The 24,480-nt window shown below is 43.2% G+C and overlaps 1 protein-coding gene across 4 annotated transcripts in view; it reads right to left on the minus strand.

The window, feature by feature from the left end:
* LOC147228647 (protein kinase C alpha type-like) overlaps positions 1-24,480 on the minus strand; it is a 111,337-nt gene that overhangs the window by 37,474 nt on the left and 49,383 nt on the right. For 2 of the 4 annotated variants that reach the window (XM_086156767.1, XM_086156768.1), the window contains exons 5-9: positions 22,618-22,746; positions 13,805-13,961; positions 13,501-13,635; positions 6,456-6,549; positions 922-951 (exon numbers count right to left, since the gene is read on the minus strand). In XM_086156767.1, the coding sequence (XP_086012893.1) occupies positions 922-951; positions 6,456-6,549; positions 13,501-13,635; positions 13,805-13,961; positions 22,618-22,746 (545 nt within the window). The remainder of the gene's footprint in view (positions 1-921; positions 952-6,455; positions 6,550-13,500; positions 13,636-13,804; positions 13,962-22,617; positions 22,747-24,480) is intronic. The other 2 variants (XM_086156769.1, XM_086156770.1) reach the window with 1 other exon arrangement.

Below are 24,480 nucleotides of genomic sequence, written 5' to 3' on the forward strand. Positions count from 1 at the left end.
CCTTAAATGTATTTTGCTTTTTACTTTGGATTAAGTCAGAGAAAGAGCAGCCTGGGAGAAGATTGTGAAAAAGCAGTTTGGTTTATTTATTATTCTAGCTATGAGTTGCCACATTCTGAAAAGGAAAAAGCATTCAGCTATTGCATTTTAATTTGAATTATGATACCTATATGCATCCATAGTAAAGCTGTGACACTCAACAATGTCAAAAAGTAGGTCAACTCCATGCTGATCATCCACATCATGACTTATCAACTTACACATGCTTCACAGAAGAACTTGTTCAGCTTAGCAAGGACACATAAGAATTTTAGTTATGAGTAGTTTTTTTTTTTTTTTTTTTACCACAGTCTAAGATCTACAAAAAACTAATTGCTTTAGCAATTCAATCGTACATTCATTTATCATATATTGCTTTTCCTATAAATATGGTCATGGGCAACCCCAAGTGGGTAAACCCTCCAGTCAATTATAGGGCCATACACAGATCCCTGAACTATTTAACTAGAGCTCAGTTAACTAGAGGAAATAAGAATACATTGCTTTTTAGCATAACAAATTATACCCAGAAACAAAATTACGTTCTTTCTCTCCCTTTTTTAGAATTGAAGTCAAAAGATTCACCTGACTCTTATGACACCTTCAAAAGTTGCGCTGTATTAATCTATACTAAGATTTGAATAAGTTCAAACTAATGAAAAAGGATAACAGACATGTGACTTACAGTATGGTGATGGCTTTATAGCTTTAGTTTGGTTGGTTAATGGCATTTATCACAATGCTTTCATTCTAAGTGGGCAACAGAGAAATATAAAGCAGTGCAGACCAACTCAGACCACAGCACACCTGTAAGCTTAAGCCAAAGAAAAGTCTGGCTGAGCCAAGCGAGCAGCAGCCTTACTTCCCCCCTCAAAGACGCACCTGATCAGAGTTGTCCATAACTGGTTGGCCCTGAAACCACAAGGAGAGGGAGCCAAAATGGCTGACTCACTTAAGTCTAATTCAGTTTCAGTGCCTTATCTGGACGCTTCAAAACAGAGTTGGTTATTGGGCAGCATACACACACCAGCTATTATACCCGCACAGAAATGAAAAGTAGGAATCAAGATGCAGTGATAGTAATGTTGTCATAATTCTTGTGTGCCTATTTTCAAGTGACACCCATTGACAGAACATTGCTCATTCCAATAGGCAAAAATATCATAAACCATAAACACTGCATTACCAGGGGAAGTTAGTTACTTTCTCAGGTAAAAATACTTGTAAATCTGGTACAATATGGCAGTACCATAAATAAACATGTTATGAACAACTACTTGGAAATGGTTAGTAGGTTTTTGTAAAGAATCCTACTATGTTTGCAGAAGAAGTGACCTTTCGCAAGGTACCAACCCCTTGTACCCCTTGTACCAGTGTGTGTATGCACACGAGTACTAAACATAGATAAATTAATCCTCAGGGATGATGAGAGTACTAAATAATACAAAAAATACCAATATACACTTGCGACACGCAGGCATGCGCACGCAAGCATGCACACGCACACACGCACAGTATATCCTCAATCTCACATAACACATATACACAAACAGTAGTGGAAAAAGAGCAGTTGACATGTATTCTGACAACAGATATGACATTGTACGTCAATTAACTAGTGGCATTTGGTGGTTATATTTGGTTTCATTTATTTCAACCCAGATATTCTTGTACTTATGGCCTAATTTTATGAGTAACTACAGGATGAGAAGCTGGGCAGCAAAAGTGACACAAAGAGGGGGATACACAAAAAAAGAGATGAAACGCAGAGAACAGTGAATATGAATTTAGTAGGATTTACTAAAAATGCTCTGACTTAAGAAAAGAACTGTCTGCAATTGTCATTGCAGTGCACAAGTTGTACAGTTAAATGAGATCTGGTTTTAAGCTCTGTAAAACGCTAAGTATAAGCGGGGAAAGCATTTAATATAAGGAGAGAACAGAATATAATCTCATTTTAACTTAGATTAGCAAAGTCTAACTTGGGGAGATAGTGTAGTTAAGGCAGACTTTAATCTTAGGCTCAAACAATCGAACAAGCCACTGGGTACAAGGAGGACTTATATGGTCATAAGGAAATATAGAATAGTTGCCATTAGGAATATGGACTGATTGGACAAGGTAGGTGATAGGGCCTAATTAATAAAAAAAAAATAAAAAAAATCAACCAAATTAAACAAGTCCAATTTATGACACAGCATCATCACTGTTACAATGAAGTAGAACAGGATTGATCTTTATTTCATTATATATCCGTACAGCATATAATGAAACTTTGAGTGGCATATCTGTTTATCTGTCTAACATTTCAACATACAAGAACAATACATATATTGTATTTAACAGTTTATAAGATTAATACAATGTTATTAATATACATAAATCATTTCTGATTCATATATATATATATATATATATATATATATATAACCTTTATATAAAACTTTATTTTGTGTCATTTTTGTGACTGTATTGTTGTTTACTTTAGTAATGTATTTTTCACTCTCACTGCTACTTGATGTTACCCATTGTCACCCTGATGTCGTTGTTGTTATCTACTTATCTGCTTTCTATTTATTTGTTGATTTAATTTTATTTATTTTTTTGTCTTGCTATCTCATATTTATATTCATATTTATTTCATATATTTGACATTATAACTGTTATACTGCTGTGACAAAGGAATTTCCCTTATGGGGATCAATAAAGTTTATCTTATCTTATTTTGTTGGCATACAGCACATTAGCGAAATGTAGGCCTATAACCAATTGTGGATTGGTTTGCAGTGGGCTGCCACTTAGCAATGTCCAGGGAGCAGTTAGGGGGTCCTTGTCTTGCTCAACTCAAACACACGTCTTGTTAAAAGATGTAGTACAAAAAACAGAAATATGTATACAAATGTCTATCAGTCTGATAGACACATGCCTCATCCACCCTACATCCAACCACAACTGGGAATAGCCAAGCCTGCAATCGTTTGGCACTACAGTACTCAAGTATGCCATGTTATAGCTGGCTTTTCTCTCATAGGCCATTTCATATCCGTCTTCCAACGAGACCATCATATCAGTTGGGATGATCTTCATTGCCTCCTCCCTATAAATCTGTTCTCAGCTGTGTTAGCGAAACCTGGGGGAAGGGTAGCCTCCTTCCCAGGTCTACCATAATCTCCCAGAATTGTGTTTCTTGGAAGAGGCTTTTTGGTCTTCTTGGGGGCTGATGGTTTCTCCCCATTGCTGATGAACTGTATGGATGGCGCTGGTCCTGTTCTGGTCAGATGCTTTTTCTGTCTCTCCAATTCCAGGATGTCAGCAAATGTACAGAGAACCTTTTCATGGCAACATCTGTGTTTTCCCTTGTTGCAAGGTGCCTTGCATCCCGACAGTATGTGCATCATTGTTCCTATTCCCCTGCATGGCCTACACAATGGGTCTTACATCATTCCTCATCTATGGAGGTTTGTTGGTGATGGAAAGGTATCATACCCTGAATGGAGCAGGAGAGATATGCAAAAGGGCTCTGGTATCCAAATATCAGGCCATGTGACATCCCGCTACAGCAGCTCCCACTTCGTCCTTGCTATCTGCGATCTAGTTCAACAGACCTGCACCTTTCTTCCTCCAGGTATCGGACCTTGGCTTAGATCGTGTCCTTCCTCTGTCTTGAGTCTGCTTTTCCCCACTGCTGGAGGTGGGTAGATCCGAGTCCACTTCCTTGCCTCCCTACACGTGGGTTCCTGATAAGTAACCTTTAGCTTCAGCCGGCATTCAGCTTGTGCCACTGATGTGTCGGCTACCCATTTGCATCCCGATCTCAATGTGATGTCTGCACTTCTACCCTCCTCAGCGGTGAAGTCTTGGTAAATCATCACCCAGCACTTCACCACCCTAAGCTCTTCAACCACTGATGATTGCGATAGTTATAAGTGACCAGACCTGATATATACCCCTATTGACCCCTATTGTGGAATTCCAAGCCACTTATAAAGATTTGTTTGCCCACTCGCTTCTCAACTCTTTCCACTGCTGACAGAGATAGTTCATAGATTGTCAGTAGCCACATGAGTCTTTGGAGCAAACCATGCTGGAAGAGCCAGGCCTTGAACTTTCCAGGTAATCCTTATCCCTCAATCTTCCCCAGCCATCCATCAGCCTGTTTCTCTGTCCTGGGAACATTCCATCTGTCAGTCAGAAATGCATTGTGCCTGGGCATTTCCCTGGGCACAGTTGAAACATGCTGGTCACATTTCCCTTCTGATCATCATGCTTCTTGATTTTTTTGGCTTGAATTCCCTCTGAGCCCACGTCACCACGTCAACAGGTGCCTTCGGGATTCATCTTGCTTGCACATGGATTGAAGTTGTTATGGTAAGGTCATCCATAAATACTCGTACTGGAGGCAGGTGCCATACTCAACTGACTGCCCTCTGAATTTCTACCCTGTTGCTTTTTTGAGCAGATTAATTCCCATGACAAAAAGGATGGGGCAGATGGTGCAGCCTATTGTGATTACCTTTTCAGGTACTGCCACTGGGTTGTGAACTGGTTAGTTTTGAACCGTAGTTTGAATCCTCCGAAGTAGCTGGTAATAATTCCCCTGATGTTGTGAGGGATTATTGTAGTGCACTATAGACGTGTTGATGAGGCCATGCAGGACTGATCCATATGTTTTAGCCAGGTCAAGCCAAAAACCATTTGATATCCTTTACTTTCTGGCTTCTTCAGCCTCTGATTAGCTTGTTGAGGACGCCCAACAGCCCCAAGCACCTGAAGAACCCTGGAATGATGCCACGTGAGGGTCTCTAGCCCCCGTCACAGGTTGCGAGTGTCTCTGCTGCTGCTGACACGGTGGCCGACCCTCTTTGAGTACTGCCACTTAGCCTTCTTGATACAACCAGACAGGTTGGCCCTAGCTGTACTCAGGCCAACCGGGTCCCTGGGTTTGAAGGCAGTATTCTGAACCTTTAGGAGCCTGTGGACCCTCTCTGTCAGCCAGGGTTTCTGATTGGTGTGGACAGTGATGGTCTTGGTGTATGTAACATCATCCATACACTTTGTGATATATCCTGTAAGAGACTTGGTGTACTCCTGGAGGCCTGTGGTGTTGTTGGAAGAGGCAGCCGGCTTAAACATGTCCCAGTCCATTGTGCTGCGGTAGTTTTCGAAAGCCTCCATAGACCCCTCTGGCCATACACATACCTGCTTGCAAAACGGTCAGGTGACTTTGACCAGTTGTCTGTATGCTGGCATTAGCATGGCAGAAATGTGGTTGAAGGCACCAAGGAGGGAGAGATGGAGGGCCCTGTAAGCTCCTTTCTGGGTGGTGAAGATGTAATCCAGAGTGTTGTTTCCCTGAGTGAGAAAGTAAATATGCTGGAATATTTTGGGGAACAGATTATTTGGGTCATCATGATTAAGGTCCCCAGCCAGGATAAGGAAGGCATCTGGGTGGACTGTCAGCTGCTCACTTATGTGCTGGTGGAAGTCATTCAGAGACTCCAGACTGGTGTTGTTTCTGAGTGACGTAAACACCCACATGCAGTTGGCCATGAATTCCCTCGACAGGTAGAACACCCGTCACCTTATTGCCATAACCAGTGGTGAGCAGTGTTTAAAGACCACAACAACATTGCGGCCCCTTGCGTCACTAATGTAAACACCATCCCTCAACCACGGGTTTTACCTCCATCAATAAGCTCGGCCTGCATGGTAGCATGTTAGCTGGTCGAGCTGGACAGCGCTGTCCCGGACGCTGGCAGTGAACAACGTTTCCACAAAAACAAGAAGACACAGCACTCCTTCACAGTCTTCATAGTATTCTGGAGTAGGTGGACATGGTCCAGTTTCTTGCCCAACGACAACATAATGGTGGGGATGGCCGGCTTGTTTGGATTAGCCATTTGCCTAGCCTGGACACCTCCGTGCTTATCCCACGTCTGCTTCCTCTCATGCCAACTGTGGCGCTTCCATGGTGGGCAGAATGAAGAAGTAGGATGCAGTGGCAGTATGGTCTTCCAGAGCAGGTAGTGGTCCTGTAACTTCGTGATGAATGCAGAGTTTAACTTTGTAAGAGAACTTCTGCTGACGAAAATCAGAAGCTCCCGGCTGTATGTGCATCTTGTGACGAACAGGACAGACTAAGACGAACAAAAATGCTGCGACTCACTAGATAAAAAACACGAAAACAGTTTCTCTGGGACAGAGAGAAGCCGCTGCATGTGCATGCATCGCTATCTTGAACTCAGACATGAAAAGAACAAAATATTTGACATACTATTTCAGTGGGACACCTATGCAGCTAAAATTAAGGGGGAATGATCAGCTTCTCCCAAAGGAACCAAGAGAAACTTTTTCTAATTAAAATGTCAAGAAAACAGAGATGTCAGTTAGATATACAGTAGAGCTACAATCCTCACCTCAAATTTCTCCCTCAGTTCTTCATTCCCGTCATCTTCCTCTGAGATAGGAACATTGTAATACTCGCCCTCTTCCTGGCACAGTAGCTTATACCTAAGATAAAGGAAACGGCAAAACCACACGCAAACGTGAATATTAAACATGTAGATGACTTCAAGAAATCTTAATAGTACAATTATTGATACTTTAGTTTATTTACTGGAAGATAAACTGTTTTTTTTCTCTATTTCGTTTTTTCAGCAATATTAGATTAAACCAACTTCATTGAAACATTAGTGCTCATCCTGAAATATTATGCCTTTTCCAAATGAATATGCTTCATTGAGAATGGTAAATCTGCATACACTTTAACTACTGCAAAAGTAAGCTGTCAGGCACACCTAGTGTGTGGGTCAGCACATAAAAACAAAATGGATAAGTTCTTAGATTTATGTCTTGTTTTTGAAAAAGACAACGATAGACAACTTAGACAATAGAAATAGACAACTTTACAGATGCTAAGAAAGAAAACCATTGGTTTGGAAAACACCTCCAAGGCTAAGTTCATGCTGTTTTAAGCAGTGCTGCTTATGATTTAAAAACAGATATAAATAAATGAATACATCTATCCCTCCATTGTCTAACCTGCTTATCAAGGAGTGGACGCAGCAAACCCAAACAACACAGACATTCCTTTCCCCAGTGACACACTGGAGCTCGTCCTGCAGGATTTCAAGACGTTACAAGGCAAAACCAGATTTATACTCCCTCCGGTACGATCTGGATCGATCAGGCATCCTTCAATAATGCATCTCACAAGGACCGCCCAGGAGGCATCCCTTCCAGATGTCTCTTTTGAAACAAAGGAGAAACAACCCCCTCCCCCAAATTAATAAGCCTAAGTCCAGCCCCCCTATGGAGGAGAGTCACTTTGGCTGCTTGTTACAATGGTTACGACCCGCTGCTCGGGGCCGGGGGTGAGGGAAGGAACATAGATCAACTGGTAAATCGAGAGCTTTCCATTTTGGCTCAGCTCCTTCTTTACGAAGGCAGAAGGGTGCAGACTCTGTATTACTGCTGATGGTGCAAGTTGATCTCCCACTCAAACCCACACTGATGAACAACACAGAGATACTTCGCCAAATCCGGGGATGCTGTAACCTATCCCAGGCTATCCCATTTGACAAGAGGTGGAGTACACCCTGGACAAGTCGCCAGTTTATTCTCTCATAGAGAAATCTAGTGTAATCTTTCAAATGTATTCCAATTAAGCTTCTGCATGCTTTTGGACTGTGAGAGGAAACTGGAAAACCCAAAGGAAATAGAAACATGACACAGAAAGAGGGAGAACATGCAAAGTCCACACAGAAGACTCCCTTTGGGAATCAAACCAGGCTCCTTTGTGCAATGAGGAGGAAGCATGAACCACTGTGCCACCGTGTCACCATTTTGTCATATCAATAGAAAAATATAGAAAGTGCTGGAGTTCACAAAAGTGAACTGTACAAATTGAACAAAAGTATTACTGTAGATACAATTTTATATTGTCTTATTTACTTTTAAGTTCAGCTCCCTCTTTCTCCTGATCAAATGTGCACATAAACTAATGGAGCAGGGTCAGCAGATGCTGAGGTGCATAGTGTGAAGAGGTCACCAACTTTCTGCAGAGTCAATCGCTAGAGACCTCATCTGTGGAGGTTCTCAGTCATCCAGGGAATGGTGTATTCTTGTGAATTCTTGAATTCTTGTTTCTTTAATTAAAGACATTTCTCCCCTCATCCAGGAGTCTTATTTAGTTCTAATGACATGTGGGGAGTTTCTTAATATGCTATAAACCTTCAAACTTCATGCGGCCTTTAGATTAGCTCAAGAACAGTGCACAGAGAGCTTCATAGAATGGGTTTCCCTGGCCGAGCAGCTGCATCCAAGTCACACATCACCAAGTGCAAAGCAAAGCGTCTGATGCAGTGGTGTAAAGCACGCCGCCACTGGACTTTAGATCAGTGGAGACCTGTCCTCTGGAGTTACAGATCATGCATCTCCATTTGATCTGATGGATGAGTCTGGCTTTGGCAGTTGCCAGGGGAACCATACTTGTCTGACTGCATTGTGCCAAGTGTGAAGTATGGTAGAGGGGGGACTATGGTGTGGGGTTGTTTTTCAGGAGCTGGGCTTGGCCCCTTAGTTCAAGTGAAAGGTGCTCTGAAAGCTTCAGCATACCAAGACATTTTGGACAATCCCATGCTCCCAACTGTGTGGGAGCAGTTTGGAGCTGGCCCCTTCCTTTTCCAACACGCCCGTGCACCAGTGCACAAAGAAAAGTCCATAAAGACATGGATGACCAAGTCTGGTGTCGATGAACTTGACTGGCCTGCACAGTAGCCAGGACTTCTTGTCCAATATCAGTGTGTGATGTCATGAATGTGCTTTTGGAAGAGTGGTCAAAAATAGCCCAAAACACACTCCTTGTGGACAGCCTTCCCACAAGAGTTGAAGCTGTTACAGCTGGAAAGGGTGGACCAATGTCATATTGAACCCTATCGATTAGGAATGGGATATCACTTAGATTCATATGCAAGTCACTGCAGGTGAGCGGATACTTTTGGCCATATAGTGTATGTTAAGAGCCTTGGTGGTGGAAGTGCAGGAGCATATATAAATAAGTTTGCAAAGGGGAAGTGGGCAGACAGCAAGATGCAGCACAAGGTGGAGGTACGTGTGGCAAAGGCCAAACAAAGGACAAATGATGACTTGTATGCAGAATTGCAGTAACTATAGAGGAAAAAAGTAAATGATTTTTACAATTAAGTTATTTGAAAGAGTAATGGAAACTCGAATGTGAGCAGAATTCTGCAAAGGGAGCTTCAATATGTCTTTCTAAATTTAGAAAAAGCAAACAACAGGGCGTTGACAGAGGAACTAAAGAAGAGATCCTAAGGCTACCCTAATTGGGCCTTTGCCAAATCAGAAACCACCTGACGCAGGAATATAGACCAGGAGAAAGTCAACAACAAATGACAGACCACCATCATACCGTATGTTGCTGATGTTTCAGAGAAACTCCAAAGGTTGTTCAAAAACACCATATACCGGTACATTTCAAACCCTACAACACCCTGAGACAAAAACTGGTGCAACTCAAGAACAAAAGACCCAGGCATAAGATAGAAAATGTGGTGTATGCTGTCACTTGCACGGAGGATTGTAATGTCTACATTGGAGAGACCAAACAACTTCTGCACAAATGGATTGGCCAACACAGGAGAGTCACCGCTTCAGGACAGGACTCTGCAGTCCACCTACACCTGAAGGACAAGGGCCATTCTTTTTAAAGGAAACCCAGCGAGACACTCTTCACATATCATTAGAACTGAAGAAGCCTCTCGGTTGAGGGGTGAAACATCTTCAAGTGGAGAAATACAAGTGCAGTTGCCATGACAAGAAGAAACTATAGAACTGTATGAAGAAATCTGCCAAGTAATATGTTTGACTGGTGCAGGACATGTATAAGAGCTGTGAGACAGTGGTGAGGTGTGCTGCAGGTAAGACAGAGAAGTTCAAGGTGTGGGTTGGACTTAATCAGGGATCAGCTCTGAGCCCCTTCTTGTTTACAAGAATGAAGGTTAGCCACAGCAAGACAGAATATATGTGAATGAACGAAATCTTCTTCTTCGGTGTCACTTCTGAAGAACTCCGCCAACTCCAATGGTAGACAATGTGCCGCTCCCGCTTCTATCGGTACGTATCTTACATCAGAGTCATCATCAGTTGCAGTTCCAATTATTCCAGCCTTTCTGAATCCTGACAGGATGGTCTCCTTGCTCTGATAGAGAGGCAATTGCGTTGCATGAAGCGGTAACACCAGGAAGATCCTCCCGCAAAATCATTTATATTCATCTCCTTAGCAACTACCTGGGTGTGAACTACCTGGGTGTGAAGACGCAACTGTACTGTTGACGAGCCTCTCCCTACAGCACGTTGTTCAAGCACCCATGTGTGAACTTGTTCCTCTAGCTGTGGCCAACGAGCTTTTAGCCTGCGATTAGCTTTTTTATTTCAGTAAGAGTAACCTTCGCTTTTCGCCAGACCCTTACAAGTTTCTCACTAACTTCAAACTTTCTTTCTGCTGCTCAATTTCTGTTTTCGGCTGAATATTTCACTACTTCCGGCTTGTAACCTGCAGAATGTGATTTTCTTTTCAGTGCCATTTTTGTTCAGCCCTTCTCAGTTGTTTTAATAAGTTACCGTGAATGTTGAAATGATCAATTTTCATAGGTACAGAAGTAGCAGGTAGCATCTTTTTCACAACGCACTTCTGCCATGACCCGCCCCCACTGAAGTTTGATTGGTTGGCATGTGTGTGTGACGATCGCTGTTATATTAGAGACACACACGCTGACACAGACAGACACACATCAGAGCAAGAGAGCTCAATTATTTCACACATAAGTTGCTCCAGAGTATAAGTCGCACCCCCAGCCAAACTATGAAAAAACCTGCGACTTATAGTCCAAAAAATACGGTACTCCTTTGTGGAGTGTCTGGAAGTCTGTTGTTAACTACAACGGCTGAAACTGAACAGGGCAGAGCACAAATACAGTGTGGGGGACCGTGAGCTGTTGGCTATTAAACTGGCCCTGGAGGCATCGTGCCACTGACTTGGGGCCACCCACCATTACATTGTTCTCATGGATTACAAGACTAGAATAACACTGGTCCACCAATTGTTTCAACCCCTGCCAAGCCAAGTAGACAATGTCCTTTTCCCAGTTTGATTTTACCATATTCTACCACCCTGGGCAAAAGAACTGCAAGGCTAATGCCCTATCCCGCCTGAAAGGTAATCCTGCAAACTCCCCCAATCCCGACACCATACTACCTCTGCATGTCTTTGTTCCCATGCAGCAGGCCCAAAAGGAAGAATTGACGCAAGCTACTATAGAGGACCCAGCTCCAGAAAATATCCCCCAAGGCCTTGTATGTTCCTGAGTTCCTGGAAGAGAGACCGCTCATGTCCCCCCTTGGACCAGGGTTGTATGGCCCCCACGACGCTCTGCGTCATTGTTAGTGAAGGCTAGGAATCCTGCAAGGACTCCACACTATGGCAAGGAGTCCAGGATATCTTTCAGCGAGTAAGCCTATGCCCTTTGCCATCCCACACAGTCCCACTTGGGGGTGGACGTCATGACTAATTTACACAAATCAGAGGGTTCACACCTGCATCCTTGTTGTGGTCGACCAGTTCTCCAAAGCCTGCAAATTGGTTCTCCAACCAGGACTTCCAACAGTGGCAGAGATTGCATTAGCCCTCTTTCACCAGGTCTAACTGAAGACAGTTTTCCGATAGAGGACAGCAGTGCATCTCTCGGTTCTAGAAGGCCTTCTCCAAACATCTAAAACTAACAGCCAGCCTGACATCCTGGTATTGTACACAATCAAATGGCCAAACTGAGTGAAAGGTCCAGGAAATCAGCCACTTCCAACATGAATGGGCCCAATTACTCTCCTGCATGAAATACTCCCGCATACAAATCACCACTGGCCTGACTGCGTTCCAGTGGGTATTGGGCTATAACCTCCTCTATTCACCTGGTCAGGTGAAGAATTGGGGGTTCCATCTGTGGACCAATGGTTCAGGAGCTGCAAGCATGTCTTGGACCAAGTCCACAACAGCCTACAAGAAGCTTGCAGCCATCGTAAGATCACCACCAACCATCAACACTGTGAACCTTCTACAGACACTGTGGCCCAGCGAGTGTGGCTATTCACTTGAGACATAATCCTGCGCCTTTCTCCCCAATTAATAGGTAACTTTTAAGATCAAACAAATTAACCCAGTCACCTTCCAGTTAGATCTTCCTCATTCCTACAGCATACACACCTCATATCATGTTTCTCTCCTTTAAACCCTGGGTCTCATCCCCGTCCACCACCTCTGCAGGAAGGTGAATGGGTTGATGCCGTCTGCCATGTGGTGAACACCTGACGCTGCACGGGGCGCCTGGAATATCTTACTGACTGGGAGGGATATGGCCCAGAGGACCAGTCGTGGGTTGGGAGATATCCTGGATGCGGGAGATCCACCAATCCCAGTGGCCCTCAGCCCTGTGGGTGACGACAGCATCTGGGCCCATCATCCTCAGGACAGTTCCGCGGAGGGAAGGGAGTGTCACAGCCTCGTCAGGCTCCAACAGGCTGGCCACACCCACCCGCCAGCCACAGCCCAGTTCCCGGTCTCCAGCTGATAAGGGCTCACTGTTCAACTGCACACACCTCCCCCATGTTTTGCTTATTGATTTCACTTGATTTGCTCCCTTTTAAAAGAACCCCTTAGAGTATGGAAAAGGCGTGGAAAAAAAAAAAACATTCAAGCAGGTCTGGGATAGAATGAAAGATAAGGTATACAAGACTGCGGTGTATGGTTTAGACAGTGTGGACATAGACAGAGGACAGACAGTGAATATATTGGTAGAAGGTTGTAGAGGTTGGAATGGCCTGGCAAGAAGCATAAAGGAAGAGTGAAGAGGAGATTTATAGAGTAGTGAAAGAGGATATGAAGTTAGCTGGTGTAAGAGAAGAGGATACAAAGAAAAGTTAGACGGAGGAAGATTTGTTGTGACCCTGAAGAGAGCATCCAAATAGACGGCATGTGTCTGTACAGTGTCCTTGAATGTCAAGGTGCCTTCAAATAAAAAGCATTATCTGTAATCTTGCTTAAAACTGTTACATTAATCAATGGGACCTCGTCCTCCAAATACAAGCTAAATTCATTTTAGAAATACCTGAATGCCATTTTTTCCATATTCAATAAAATTATAAAGAAGGCATTCTCAGACAATTTCTATAAATCAGTCCAAAAATGCAAAAAAAAAATGTGTACATGTAGTTCTTGTGACTATTGCAAATTCAAATGTGGCTTAATAAACAAGCTGATTTGTATTCACTTCTGATATACAAAAAAAACGACAGGTTTGAAACATCATATGATGACACAAACATTTGGGAAAGGCTTTTTTTATGATTCAAAAATTCAATGTATTGTCATCAGAGGAGAGTCACCATTACCAGCCACAAACAGGAGATTTCATGAGCTCCGACACGCCGAAGGAAAGGGCTCCCATGAAGTCATTTCTTGTTGTCCGGTCCCAGTCCCACACCTCCACTGACAGCCTGCGATCCTTGTCTGTGGACTTTAACTTGCTGTTAAATGCATAGGATGAAAACAATGAGTGTTTCATGATTTCATTGTAAACCTAGATTGATATAACAATAATATCTTGAACACAGGTGGTCCATTTAAATTGACAACTGCATTACCATTGAGCCAGCTATGCGACATAACCTCTTAAAAACAATAACCATTACTTACAAGGTAAAAGTTTCATTCCATTTGGGGTTGAGGTTGGCGCGGACTGTTTTAGTCTTCTGTTTGGTTTCATTTTTGGGGTCTGGTATGAGCTTGAGCTTAACATATGGATCAGACAGGCCATTTGGGTCCATCGGTATCAGATTTCTCCCTTCCCCAACTAAAGGACATCAAGACAATTGAGATGGATTATTGTGTCTGTATAGAAAAAAGGCAGTTACAGAGTGAGTTAAGAAGTTTTTTTTCCCAAATATATTTAGCTTAAAAGAGTGTATAATCATGAAATTGTTACAAGGCAATATGACACTTATCCTCCCTTAATAGTAATAGCAAATCTAATGCTCATTCAGAACAACACTTTTATTCCTATGCTATTGGCTCACCAGTGTCTCCCATAGTGTCAAACCTTTGCATGGAGGAGGTAGAGAGCAGAGCACTTTCCTCTTTCAGTGGCTCAACAGCAACACATTGGTTTATGTATGCTAACACATGGGTTTAAATCAGGGAACAATCAGGACCCCCCACCCCACCCCACCCCATATCAAATCGACACACATATGCCTGAAGATCCAATTGCAACAGTGCCCAACCCCAACACTTATCTACTGGGAAACCCCACACAGACTTTTAAGCTGAGGAACCTCTCCAATGACAATGGTGGGGTTATTTGACAATAACTCAGTCAACACACATTAACCTGCTCATTACCAAATGTAAAATTAAAGGGGTTTAATGGGGGTAATGGGTCTTGGTAGTGTAGCAGGGGTTAAAATCAGGACTCAACAACACTTCATTTAAATGGGCCCGAGCCCAGTGTCATAGTTTCTGAAAACGATGAATATTACTACATCACTACATCACTTCTGTACAAAATACAATTCAAGTTATTGTATCACCAGTGTCACCATTATAAGCATACAGTATAACTTTTTTCATACAGGCAAGAAGCTGTGTCTGTTAATATACTTTTATGGTCTGACATGCAAATAGCCAGGTCACAAGAAAAATCTTGTACCGTATTTTCCGCACTATAAGGCGCACCTAAAAGCCTTTAATCTTCTGAAAAACCAACAGTGTACCTTATAATCCGGTGCGCCTTATATATGGATCAATATTGAGCCGCAACAGGTCTTGCAAGTACGGGAAGCAGCCGCTGCCTCCATTTTCTCCCATAGAAGAAGTAACGCACGGTGCATGCTGGGATATATGACTGTGAGGAAGCGTGCATATTCATTTCCATTTGTGTGTGTGTGTGTAAAGACCCCAAAGCGTCTCCTTTCAAAAGCCAAGCTTACGACCCAGAGTTTAAACTCAAGGCTATCAGTCACACAGTAGAACACGGGAATAGAGCAGCAGCGAGAGTTCAACATTAACGAATCAATGATGCTGAAGTAGAGGAAGCAACAAAATGACCTGTGCCAAGTAAAGAAGACCAATCAAGAGTTTTCAAGGGAACAAAGCAAGATGGCTACAGTTAGAGGACAAGTATAAGCGTCACCGCAATCACTATTCGAATGAAGGCGACAGTCCTACCACGCAAACTTAACATCAATGAATTTAGAGGCGGTCCTTCTTGGTGCTTTGGTTTTATGAAAAGCTTTGAACTGTGACAAATGGAGTTGGAAATACATTGTTTTCAAAAAAGGCGGCCCGAGTACCCGACCTACTTGTGCGTACGGTACCGTATTGTGAATGAAGCAACTTGTTTTGCGACTGAACCGAGTTGTCAGAACATTGGTTTGTATTCTATACATAAAGTTAGACTGACATATCTGACTGTTTTGTTGACATTCCCTTTAGCGCAGCTCCATCTAGTGGATGCATAATGCAACCCCAGCCACTACTGTAGCTTCTATTCTATGCGCCTTATAATGCGGTGGGCCTTATATATAAAAAAAAAGTTTTAAAATAGGCAATTCATTGAAGGTGCTCCTTATAGTCTGGTGAGCCTTGTAGTGCGGAAAATACGGTAGTTATATTGTACAGGGGATTTGGGAGAACACACCCTGGTTTGATTCTGAGTGGAGTTTACATGTTCTTCCAGTGTCTGCGTGGGTTTCCCCTTGGTTCTCTGGTTTCCTCCCACAGTCAAAAAACATCCAGCAGGTTAATTGGGAAAACTGCCCCAGTTGTGGAAATATTTTATTGAACTCTAACTTTACTGCTCTGTCAGAAACTATGCTTATTGTCTAAACTCATGTCTCCATGGGGAGGGGAGGGAGACCAACAAGTCAAAACAATAGCATGTGCTCAGCCTCAAAGGGGGTGTCCTTGCTTGATCAACCGCCTGTCCTCCAGACAAGGTGTCCTTCTCCAAACAATGTATCCTTCTCTGTCTCATATGAAAAACCAAGTAGACACATCTCCTAACTGATAGAATGTGTCCTTCAAGATGGCACCTCCTCTCTTACCATGGGACAAGACACGTCTCCTGACTGTGTTCTTCGAGATGGTGCCTCCTCTTCATGCATAAAAACCCAGCCCCGCTCTATGTTCTTTGTACTATCCTGCAGACTACGCTGTGCTCTGTATGACTTGTACCTTTCAAGACCTCAAAATAAACTTCCAAAGACAATTCTGATCATTCTTTTTTATTCACCAACTTTCTCAAAGAGGCATTGTTAGAAATTCCACGATAGTTTGGTGCCAGAGGTGAGATAGCTGAAGATTGGTTGGGGACCTCCTAGATCGTCGGTGGCTGATCACCAGGATTGAGAATCCCCCTCTACCGCTATGAAAAGCGAATTACAGAGAGAGAGGACTGACTTCAGGGAAAGAGAGACGATAGACTTCACGTCTATCCAATGAGCTCAAAATACTCACGGCCAACCCCGTGAGACACAGTATTTCAAAAAATTAGGTAGGGGAGGAGTGGAGAGGCCCTGACTCCACCATCCTCAAGCTGCCAATGGTCTAAGTCATGGGACCCCAGTGTCCAAGCCTTGTGTTCAGACTCTGGTCAGTTGATGACATGAAAGGCTGTTTAATATCTGCCCCACCCAGAAAATGACAGTGTCAAGTTCCCGGATAATCTGCTCACCTCCTGTCAGGAACTCAACCCCACCATGCCTGAGCTCAGACGTCTACTCATGAAGAAACTAGCCACAGCTAAATTTGCAAAAATCCGTGACCTAGTACAAGGCCAATAAAGCCAACTTGATGTGAACTGGGGATATGCTGCAAACGTTGACTACAGGAACGTCATCACTGGCCTGTGCAATGGTTTCAAGGAGTCTGTTAACATGGCCAAAATTGCTGATTGTAAGTGGAAAGAGGATGAACCAGTGGCAGAGAACTACGCAAGACTGTATGGAGTATTCGAGGAGAACTGTGGCATAGAGGAACCACATCCACTGCCAGCAGAGTGAGGGGTGTGGGAAACACACCTCTGCAACGCCTGTTGCGCTGGTTTTCTGCCAGACATCCAACAAGCAGTGACCAGGACCTGCATCGACACCGACTGAGCCAAGCTCAAAGAACTCCTCGTGCTCGAAGAACCCCCTCCCTCATTCTTTGTCTTGCCCTTTCTCACCAGCCCCTAGTTCCTGATGGTCCACGACTCTCCTTACCAGCACCCGGTTCCTGTCATCCCTGGTCAGCTCCTAGTTCCTGAGACCCCTGTGACATTCCCAGGTATGTCATTCCCCCTTCCCCCGCACAGCTCCCCATTCACCTTCCATAACAATAAACCCCTTGAGACGCCCTACCTCCTGAGTGTCCTTGTGTTTGAGTCAGGCAAACCTTTCTTAAACATGACAACCATCAGCAATTGCTGTCTGTGAAAGCTCAGCCCACACAAACCTCACAGACCCTGTTTCTAAAGGAAATGCAGCAGCTGACACAGCAGCCAGGGCTGCCTTTCTACAACCCCTCACAGGCACATACACATCTGTCTATCACTACACCATCTGCCAATCTCACGGACCTCAAAAATTTCACTACATCGACTGAAAACAACTGTGGTGATCCTCAGGGGCCCGCTATGACCCTGTTAAGGGTCTGGTGGGGATCTAATGGCTAGAAAAATGTTGCATGGACACAGGTTATCCTGGACAAACAACTCAAACTTGAACATCCGGGATCGTCTATATGTACCAAGGTTAACCACGCCCCCCAGCCCGTGGGGTGAGAGGACACAACCTTTTGTGTCCGCCACAGCATGCCGATTACTTACAGTGGGGCAAAAAAGTATTTAGTCGACCCCCAACTGTGCAAGTTCTCCCACCTAAACCCCACAATGGCACCTTTCAAGAGACACGCTTACGACACAGAGTTTAAACTCATAGTGATCAGTCACGCAGTAGAACACGGGAATAGAGCAGCAGCGAGAGAATTCCACATTAACGAATCAATGGTGCAGATGTTGAGGAAGCAACAACATGACCTGTGCCAAGTAAAGAAGACTAAACAGAGTTTCCGAGAAAACAGAGCAAGATGGCTACACTTAGAGAACAAACTTGAACAGTGGGTTGTTGAACAGAGAGCTGCAAGTAGAAGTATCACCACAGTCACTATTCAAATGAAGGCAACAGTGCTACCACACAAACTTAACATCAATTAATTTAGATGCGGTCCTTCTTGGTGCTATTGTTTTATGAAAAGCTTTGAAATGTGACAAATGTAGTTGGAAATACATTGTTTTCAACAAAGGCTGCACAAATACCAGTAAGAACTACTGGTATGTTAGGTACCGTATTGTGAATGCACTAACTTGTTTTGGGAGTGAAGGGAGTTGTCAGAACGTTGGTTTGTATTCTATCAATAAACTTTGACCGACTTATCTGACTGTTTTGTTGACATTGCCTTGAGCGCAACTCCATTTAGTGGATGCATAGCACAACCCCAGCCACTACTGAAGCTTCTCGTCTATGTGCCTCATAGCGCTGTGCCTTATATATGAAAAAAGTAAAATAGGCCATTCATTGAAGGAGCGCCTTATAATCCAGTGCACCTTATGGTGCAGAAAAAACTGTACTGTGCTTTTACTGGTGTATTTGCTTATATGTAGTTCTTGCTGGTGTATGATTGCCAGGTGCTTTTGACACTTTTGGTTCAGATGAATATTAATGGATCGCAGGCCTTTCTCCATTTCTGGTGGCAGTATCAAATGAATTGCAGCACCATGGGCCAGATATTCTGCCACAGTGGCGGACCCGCAAGAAACATCCCCACAGTAAACACTCCAGTCTATGTGTGAAAATGAGGACATGGCTGAAGATGATGTACAGAGGTTGTTGAATTTGCATTGGCTTTTTGACAACTTGCTTTGCTAAAAGAGCAGAATACTTCCTATTGACCCAGTGTCACCAGGGCTGATTGTTTCCCGGACCACTGTTTCCCTGAGCCAGACCCAAGCCCGGGTAAATGCAGAGGGTTGCATCAGGAAGGGCATCCGGTGTAAAACTTCTGCCAAAACCAAACATGCCAATCAATCATAATAACCAGTTATACCGGATCGGTCGAGGCCCAGGTTAACAACGACCACCATTGGTACCAATAACCTTTAGGGAACCAATGGAAACTGGGCTACTGTAGGTCAAAGAAGGAGAGGAAAAAGGCGTGTTCGGAAGCAGAGAGAGAAGAGGAAACACAAGAGTCTGGGACTGAGAGGAGGGACTTTGAATATTGGGACTATGACAAGAAAAGGTAGAGAGTTTGTCGACATGATACAGAAGGAAAGTGGATATATGGTGTGTCCAGGAGACCAGGTGGAAAGGTAGTGAGGCTAGAAGCTTAGGAGCAGGCTTTCAGTTGTACTATCATGGTACTGACAACAAGAGAAATGGAGGAGTTATCTTGAAGGAGGAGTTTGTTGGGAACGTTCTGGAGGTGAAAAGAATGTCAGATAGACTAATGGGGTCTGAAACTAGAAATTGAAGGTGTGATACTCAATATTATCATTGGCTATGACCCGCAGGTAGGATGTGAGGAGAAGAAGAAGTTCTAGAATGAGTTAGATAAAGTGATGCAGAATATCGCCAGAAATGAGAGAGTAGTAATTGGAGCAGACTTCAATGGGCATGTTGGTGCAGGCAATAGAGGGGATGAAGAAGTGATGGGCAGGTTTGGTATGCGGGATAGGAATGCAAAGGGACAGATAGTGGTAGATTTGGCAAAAAGGCTGAAAAAAGTGAACACTTTTTTCCAGAAAAAACAGGAACATAGGGTAACTTATGAGAGCGGAGGTAGGAGCAAGCAGGTAGACTACATCTTGTATAGACAAGGTAACGTGAAGAGATCAGTGACTGTGAAGTAATTGTAGGTGAGCGTGTAGCCAGACAGCATAGGATGCTGGTTTGTAGGATGGCTCTGGTGACAAGGAAGATCAAGAGGACAAATTGGTGGAAGCTGAAAAGGGAGGAGCGTTACATGGTTATCAGGGAGAAGTTGAGAAAGGCTCTGGGTGGTCAGGGAGAGCTTCCATATGATTGGACAACAACAGCTAGTGTTATCAGGGAGAAAGGTAGAAGAGTACTTGGTGTGTCATCTGGAACGAAAGTAGATCAGGAGACTTGGTGATGGAATGAGGAAGTGCAGGAGGAGCGGTTAGCAGAGAAGTGGGACACTGAGAGGACTGAAGAGAACAGACGGGAGTACAGGGAGATACAATGTAAGGTAATGATAGAGGTAGCAAAGGCAAAATAATGGGCGTACAATGACCTGTATGCTCAGCTGGACAGCAAGGAGAGAGAGAATGATTTTACAGGTTGGCGAAACTGAGACATAAAGATGGAAAGGATGTACAGCAGGTCCGGGTGATTAAGAACAGAGAGCAAATATATTGACAGATGCTCGAAGAGTGATGGGATGATGGAAAGAATACTTTGAAGAGCTGATGAATGTGGAAAATGAAATAGAGGCAAGGGGAGAAGAGGTCACCGTTGTAGACCACAAAGTAGCAGAGATTAGTAAGAGTGAAGTGAGGAAGGCATTGACGAGGATGAAGAGTGCAGACGCAGTGAAACCTGATGATATAGGTGTGGAAGTGTCAAGCAGAGGCAGCGGTAGAATTCCTGACTAGATTGTTCAACAGGATCTTAGAGAGTGAGAAAATGCTTAAGAATAGAGACGGAGTGTGATGGTGCCCATTTTCAAGAATAAGGGGGATGTACAGAATTGCGACAACTATAGAGGGATAAAGTTGATGAGCCATACAATGAAGTTATGGGAAAGAGTAGTGGAAACTAGACTGAGAGCAGAAGTCAGCATTTGTGAAAAGTAGTATGGCTTCATGCCTAGAAAGAGTACTACAGATGCAGTATTTGCTTTGAGAATGCTAATAAAGAAATACAGAGAAGGCCGGAGGTGGCTGTATTGTGTTTTTGTAGATCTAGAAAAAGCATATGACAGGGTGCCAAGAGAGGAACTCTGGTATTGTATGAGGAAATCTGGAGTGGCAGAGAAGTATGTTAAACTGTTGCTGGACATCTATGCTAGCTGTGAGACAGTGGTGCAGTGTGCTGTCGGGGTAACAGAGAAGTTCAAGGAGGAGGTGGGACCCCACCAGGGATCAGCTCGGAGCCCCTTCTTATTTGCAGTGGTGAGCAAAGAGAGTGAAAAAGTGCGACAGAAGACTATCAGCCAGAATGAAAGGAAAGGTGTACAAAACAGCGGTGAGACCAGTGATGCTGTTTGGACTAGAAACAGTTACAGTGACGAAGAGACAGGAGGCAGAGCGAGAGGTCGTAGAGATTAAGATGTTGAGGTTCTCTTTGGGAGTGACCAGGATGGATAGGATCAGAGGACCAGCATATGTTAGATGTTTTGGAGAGCAGGTCAGTGAAGCCAGACCAAGATGGTTTGGTCATGTACAGATGACGGATAGTGAATATATTGGTAGACAGACGCTGGAATTGGAGCAGCCAGGCAGGAGGTCTTGAAGAAGACCAAAGAGAAGATTAATGGATGTAGTCAGAGAGGATATGAAGGTAGTTGGTGTGAGAGAGGAGGATATAGAGAAAAGAAGAAGAAGAAGAAGAAGAAGAAGAAGAAGAAGAAGAAGAAGAAGAAGAAGAAGAAGAAGAAGAAGAAGAAGAAGAAGAAGAAGAAGAAGAAGAAGAAGAAGAAGAAGAAGAAGAAGAAGAAGAAGAAGAAGAAGAAGAAGAAGAAGAAGAAGAAGAAGAAGAAGAAGAAGAAGAAGAAGAAGAAGAAGAAGACTGTAGATTTGCTCATTGCCAGTATGAGATCATTCACTGATTATATTTTATATTATAATTCCCAAATTACTAGCTTCAGAATTAGTAAAAAAGAGAAACAGCCTCAGCGGGGCACAACCCAATGTCTATTTTGAGCCAGTCCCAAGCCTGGATAAATGCTGACGGTTGAGACAGGAAGGGCAAAACTTGTGCCAAAACAAAATATGCAACTCAAACCATTCATCTCATACTGAATTGGTCAAGACAACTGCTACTATGACTGCTAAAGTGTACCTGTGGAAATTGGGCTACTGTTGAAGAAGGGGAGGACTACGGTTTGTCAAGAAGCGGAGAGAGAAGAAGAAAAGCAAGAGTTTCGGACTGCGAGTAGGGACTTTGAATATTGGATCAATAACAGGAAAAGCTAGAGAGCTGGTTGACATGAGGAAGAGAAGGAAGGTGAAGATACTGTGTGTCCAGGAGACCAGGTGGAAAGGTAGCAAGGCTAGGCGTGTCTCATATATTGCCTGAGTTTCAGCAGGTTTAACCTCAAGCCTGATTTGACTGATATATTTCCATGTGTTAAGTTGATTAGATATTTGCATAAATAAAAAGTTGAAAAGCTGTATCTTGAAGACAGATTACACTTCTCATTTTTTTTTCGTGAATACGAGGACCTACCTGTGACCTGCATCTTCTCCCCAGTGACCTCACACTTAAGGTAAAGACGACCCCTTCTTTCAGTGTGGTCGGTTCCACACAGGCTGGGCACATTCATGACACACTGCTTATGAACATTCATATCACAGGCTGGAGGGAATAAAAAGAAAGAGATGAAAAACAATTGGCCATATGACCCATACTGTGACTCATACTGTATGTAATCTATCTATCCATTTATCCATGATAAGTTCTGACCATTTTTAATCATAGTCAGACCGAATTAAATTTAAGAGTTCCCTTAAAATTAATTGCCATAGTAAAGTGACTGCATTTCTTACATTTTTTATTTATACGAAAATGAAGAAAATGTAACCAGGGCAGAAGAGTTAAGATAAGGTAAGATAAACTTTATTAATCACTAATAGGGGAACAATTTGATGGCACTGGAAAAGAATGTTTCCCCACGTCGCTCCTTCAAACATCTAAGTTGTGTCAGTCTCTTGAGTGTTTATCCACTGTTTTGGAGAGGGGTTAGATTCCCAGCGGTTTGGCCAGCATTCTGTCCTTAACCACGTCTTCCAGGGCAGTGAGCTTAATACCAACACCAGCCTTTTTGATGAGTATGTAATAACTAATGGCAAATCTTTGCAATTTTGAAGAAATGTTTACATGCAAGTGGGCAAAGCTTTAAAGGGAACCCTGCCAGGGAGGACTAATTGGCATACATATGCTTTAATGTTTGTCACATACTGAAATGTGTTGTTAAAAAAACAATTATTTCTTTAAAAATCTTTATTTATGACATGTATTCTGACTGACAAATATTCTAACCTATGACTGCACCCATTGCTTTACTAGCATGCATGCTGAGTTGATCACGTAAATTGGTTGCATTGTGTTTTCATTGGCTTTCCACAAGCGTTAACTTTCCCTATACAGAATACTGTAATAATGCCACATTTTGCGGCTTTTGGGTGCAATGTCCAGTTCAAGGGAAACAAAGGGAGTGGCTTCCAAGATTTCAAAGTGAAAAGAAGAGAGGTAAGGAATGAGAAATTACTTGTGGACGTACATACTTCCTAAGGACCCGCTGCTGTATTTTCAACAGTTCTCTCAGGATACATTTGATGCATTTAGGCGACCTAAGCTGCTGAAAGAGCTCACAAGTGCCAAATACCGTAGCCATGGTTTTCTTTCACAAGCAAACAAAAGGCCCTTGGGAAATAAGTGAAGCCCGTTTTAAGGAACACCATAGGCAGGAGACACTGAATGTTCTCCAACAAGGATGTGAACAACCCGCTACTGCAGATGTTGCCCTGGATGATGAAAGACTGGGCACTATCATGAAGCAAGCTGACAATGAGTCACCCAGTGAGTCAACACAGCAGTCCAAAAGTCCACAGTGAACAGCTGATGACAAAAATTGGAGCTCCTTACATCAGACGCTGTCTAATTCTATCGGCATAGCAATGTAGTTGATGCACGCCCACCAGCAACATTGGCCAACTCTTGCCTCTCCATGTCTTTGTTCTTCTTCATTTTGAAGCCCAGTTTGACTTCTTGCTCACATCGTTCTTGGGTTCAAATCGGGAGGGGTTCACAGATGACACGGTTTTGCACTGAAGGGTAAAATAATGGGACCAAGCCCAGTGCGACCATCTGACGTCACTATCCAGACAGCATTGCAACGAAAGCAACAATGCAGTGAAAAGATTTTTTCAGTTTTATACCAACTAAGATATGTTGAGAGATGTTATTATTGTTTTTATGTAGCTGGTACAATAGGACAGTAACATCTTGGTATCCATAGATCCTTTTTAAAATATTTTCTTACTTCTTGTATTTGATGAAAAAATTTGCATCCTCATGTTATCTCCAGTT

This window comes from Fistularia commersonii, chromosome 12 (genome assembly GCF_037954325.1).
Source record: "Fistularia commersonii isolate RoL2024-O1a breed Wild chromosome 12, RoL_Fcom_v1.0, whole genome shotgun sequence".
NCBI classification, from domain to species: Eukaryota; Metazoa; Chordata; class Actinopteri; order Syngnathiformes; family Fistulariidae; genus Fistularia; species Fistularia commersonii.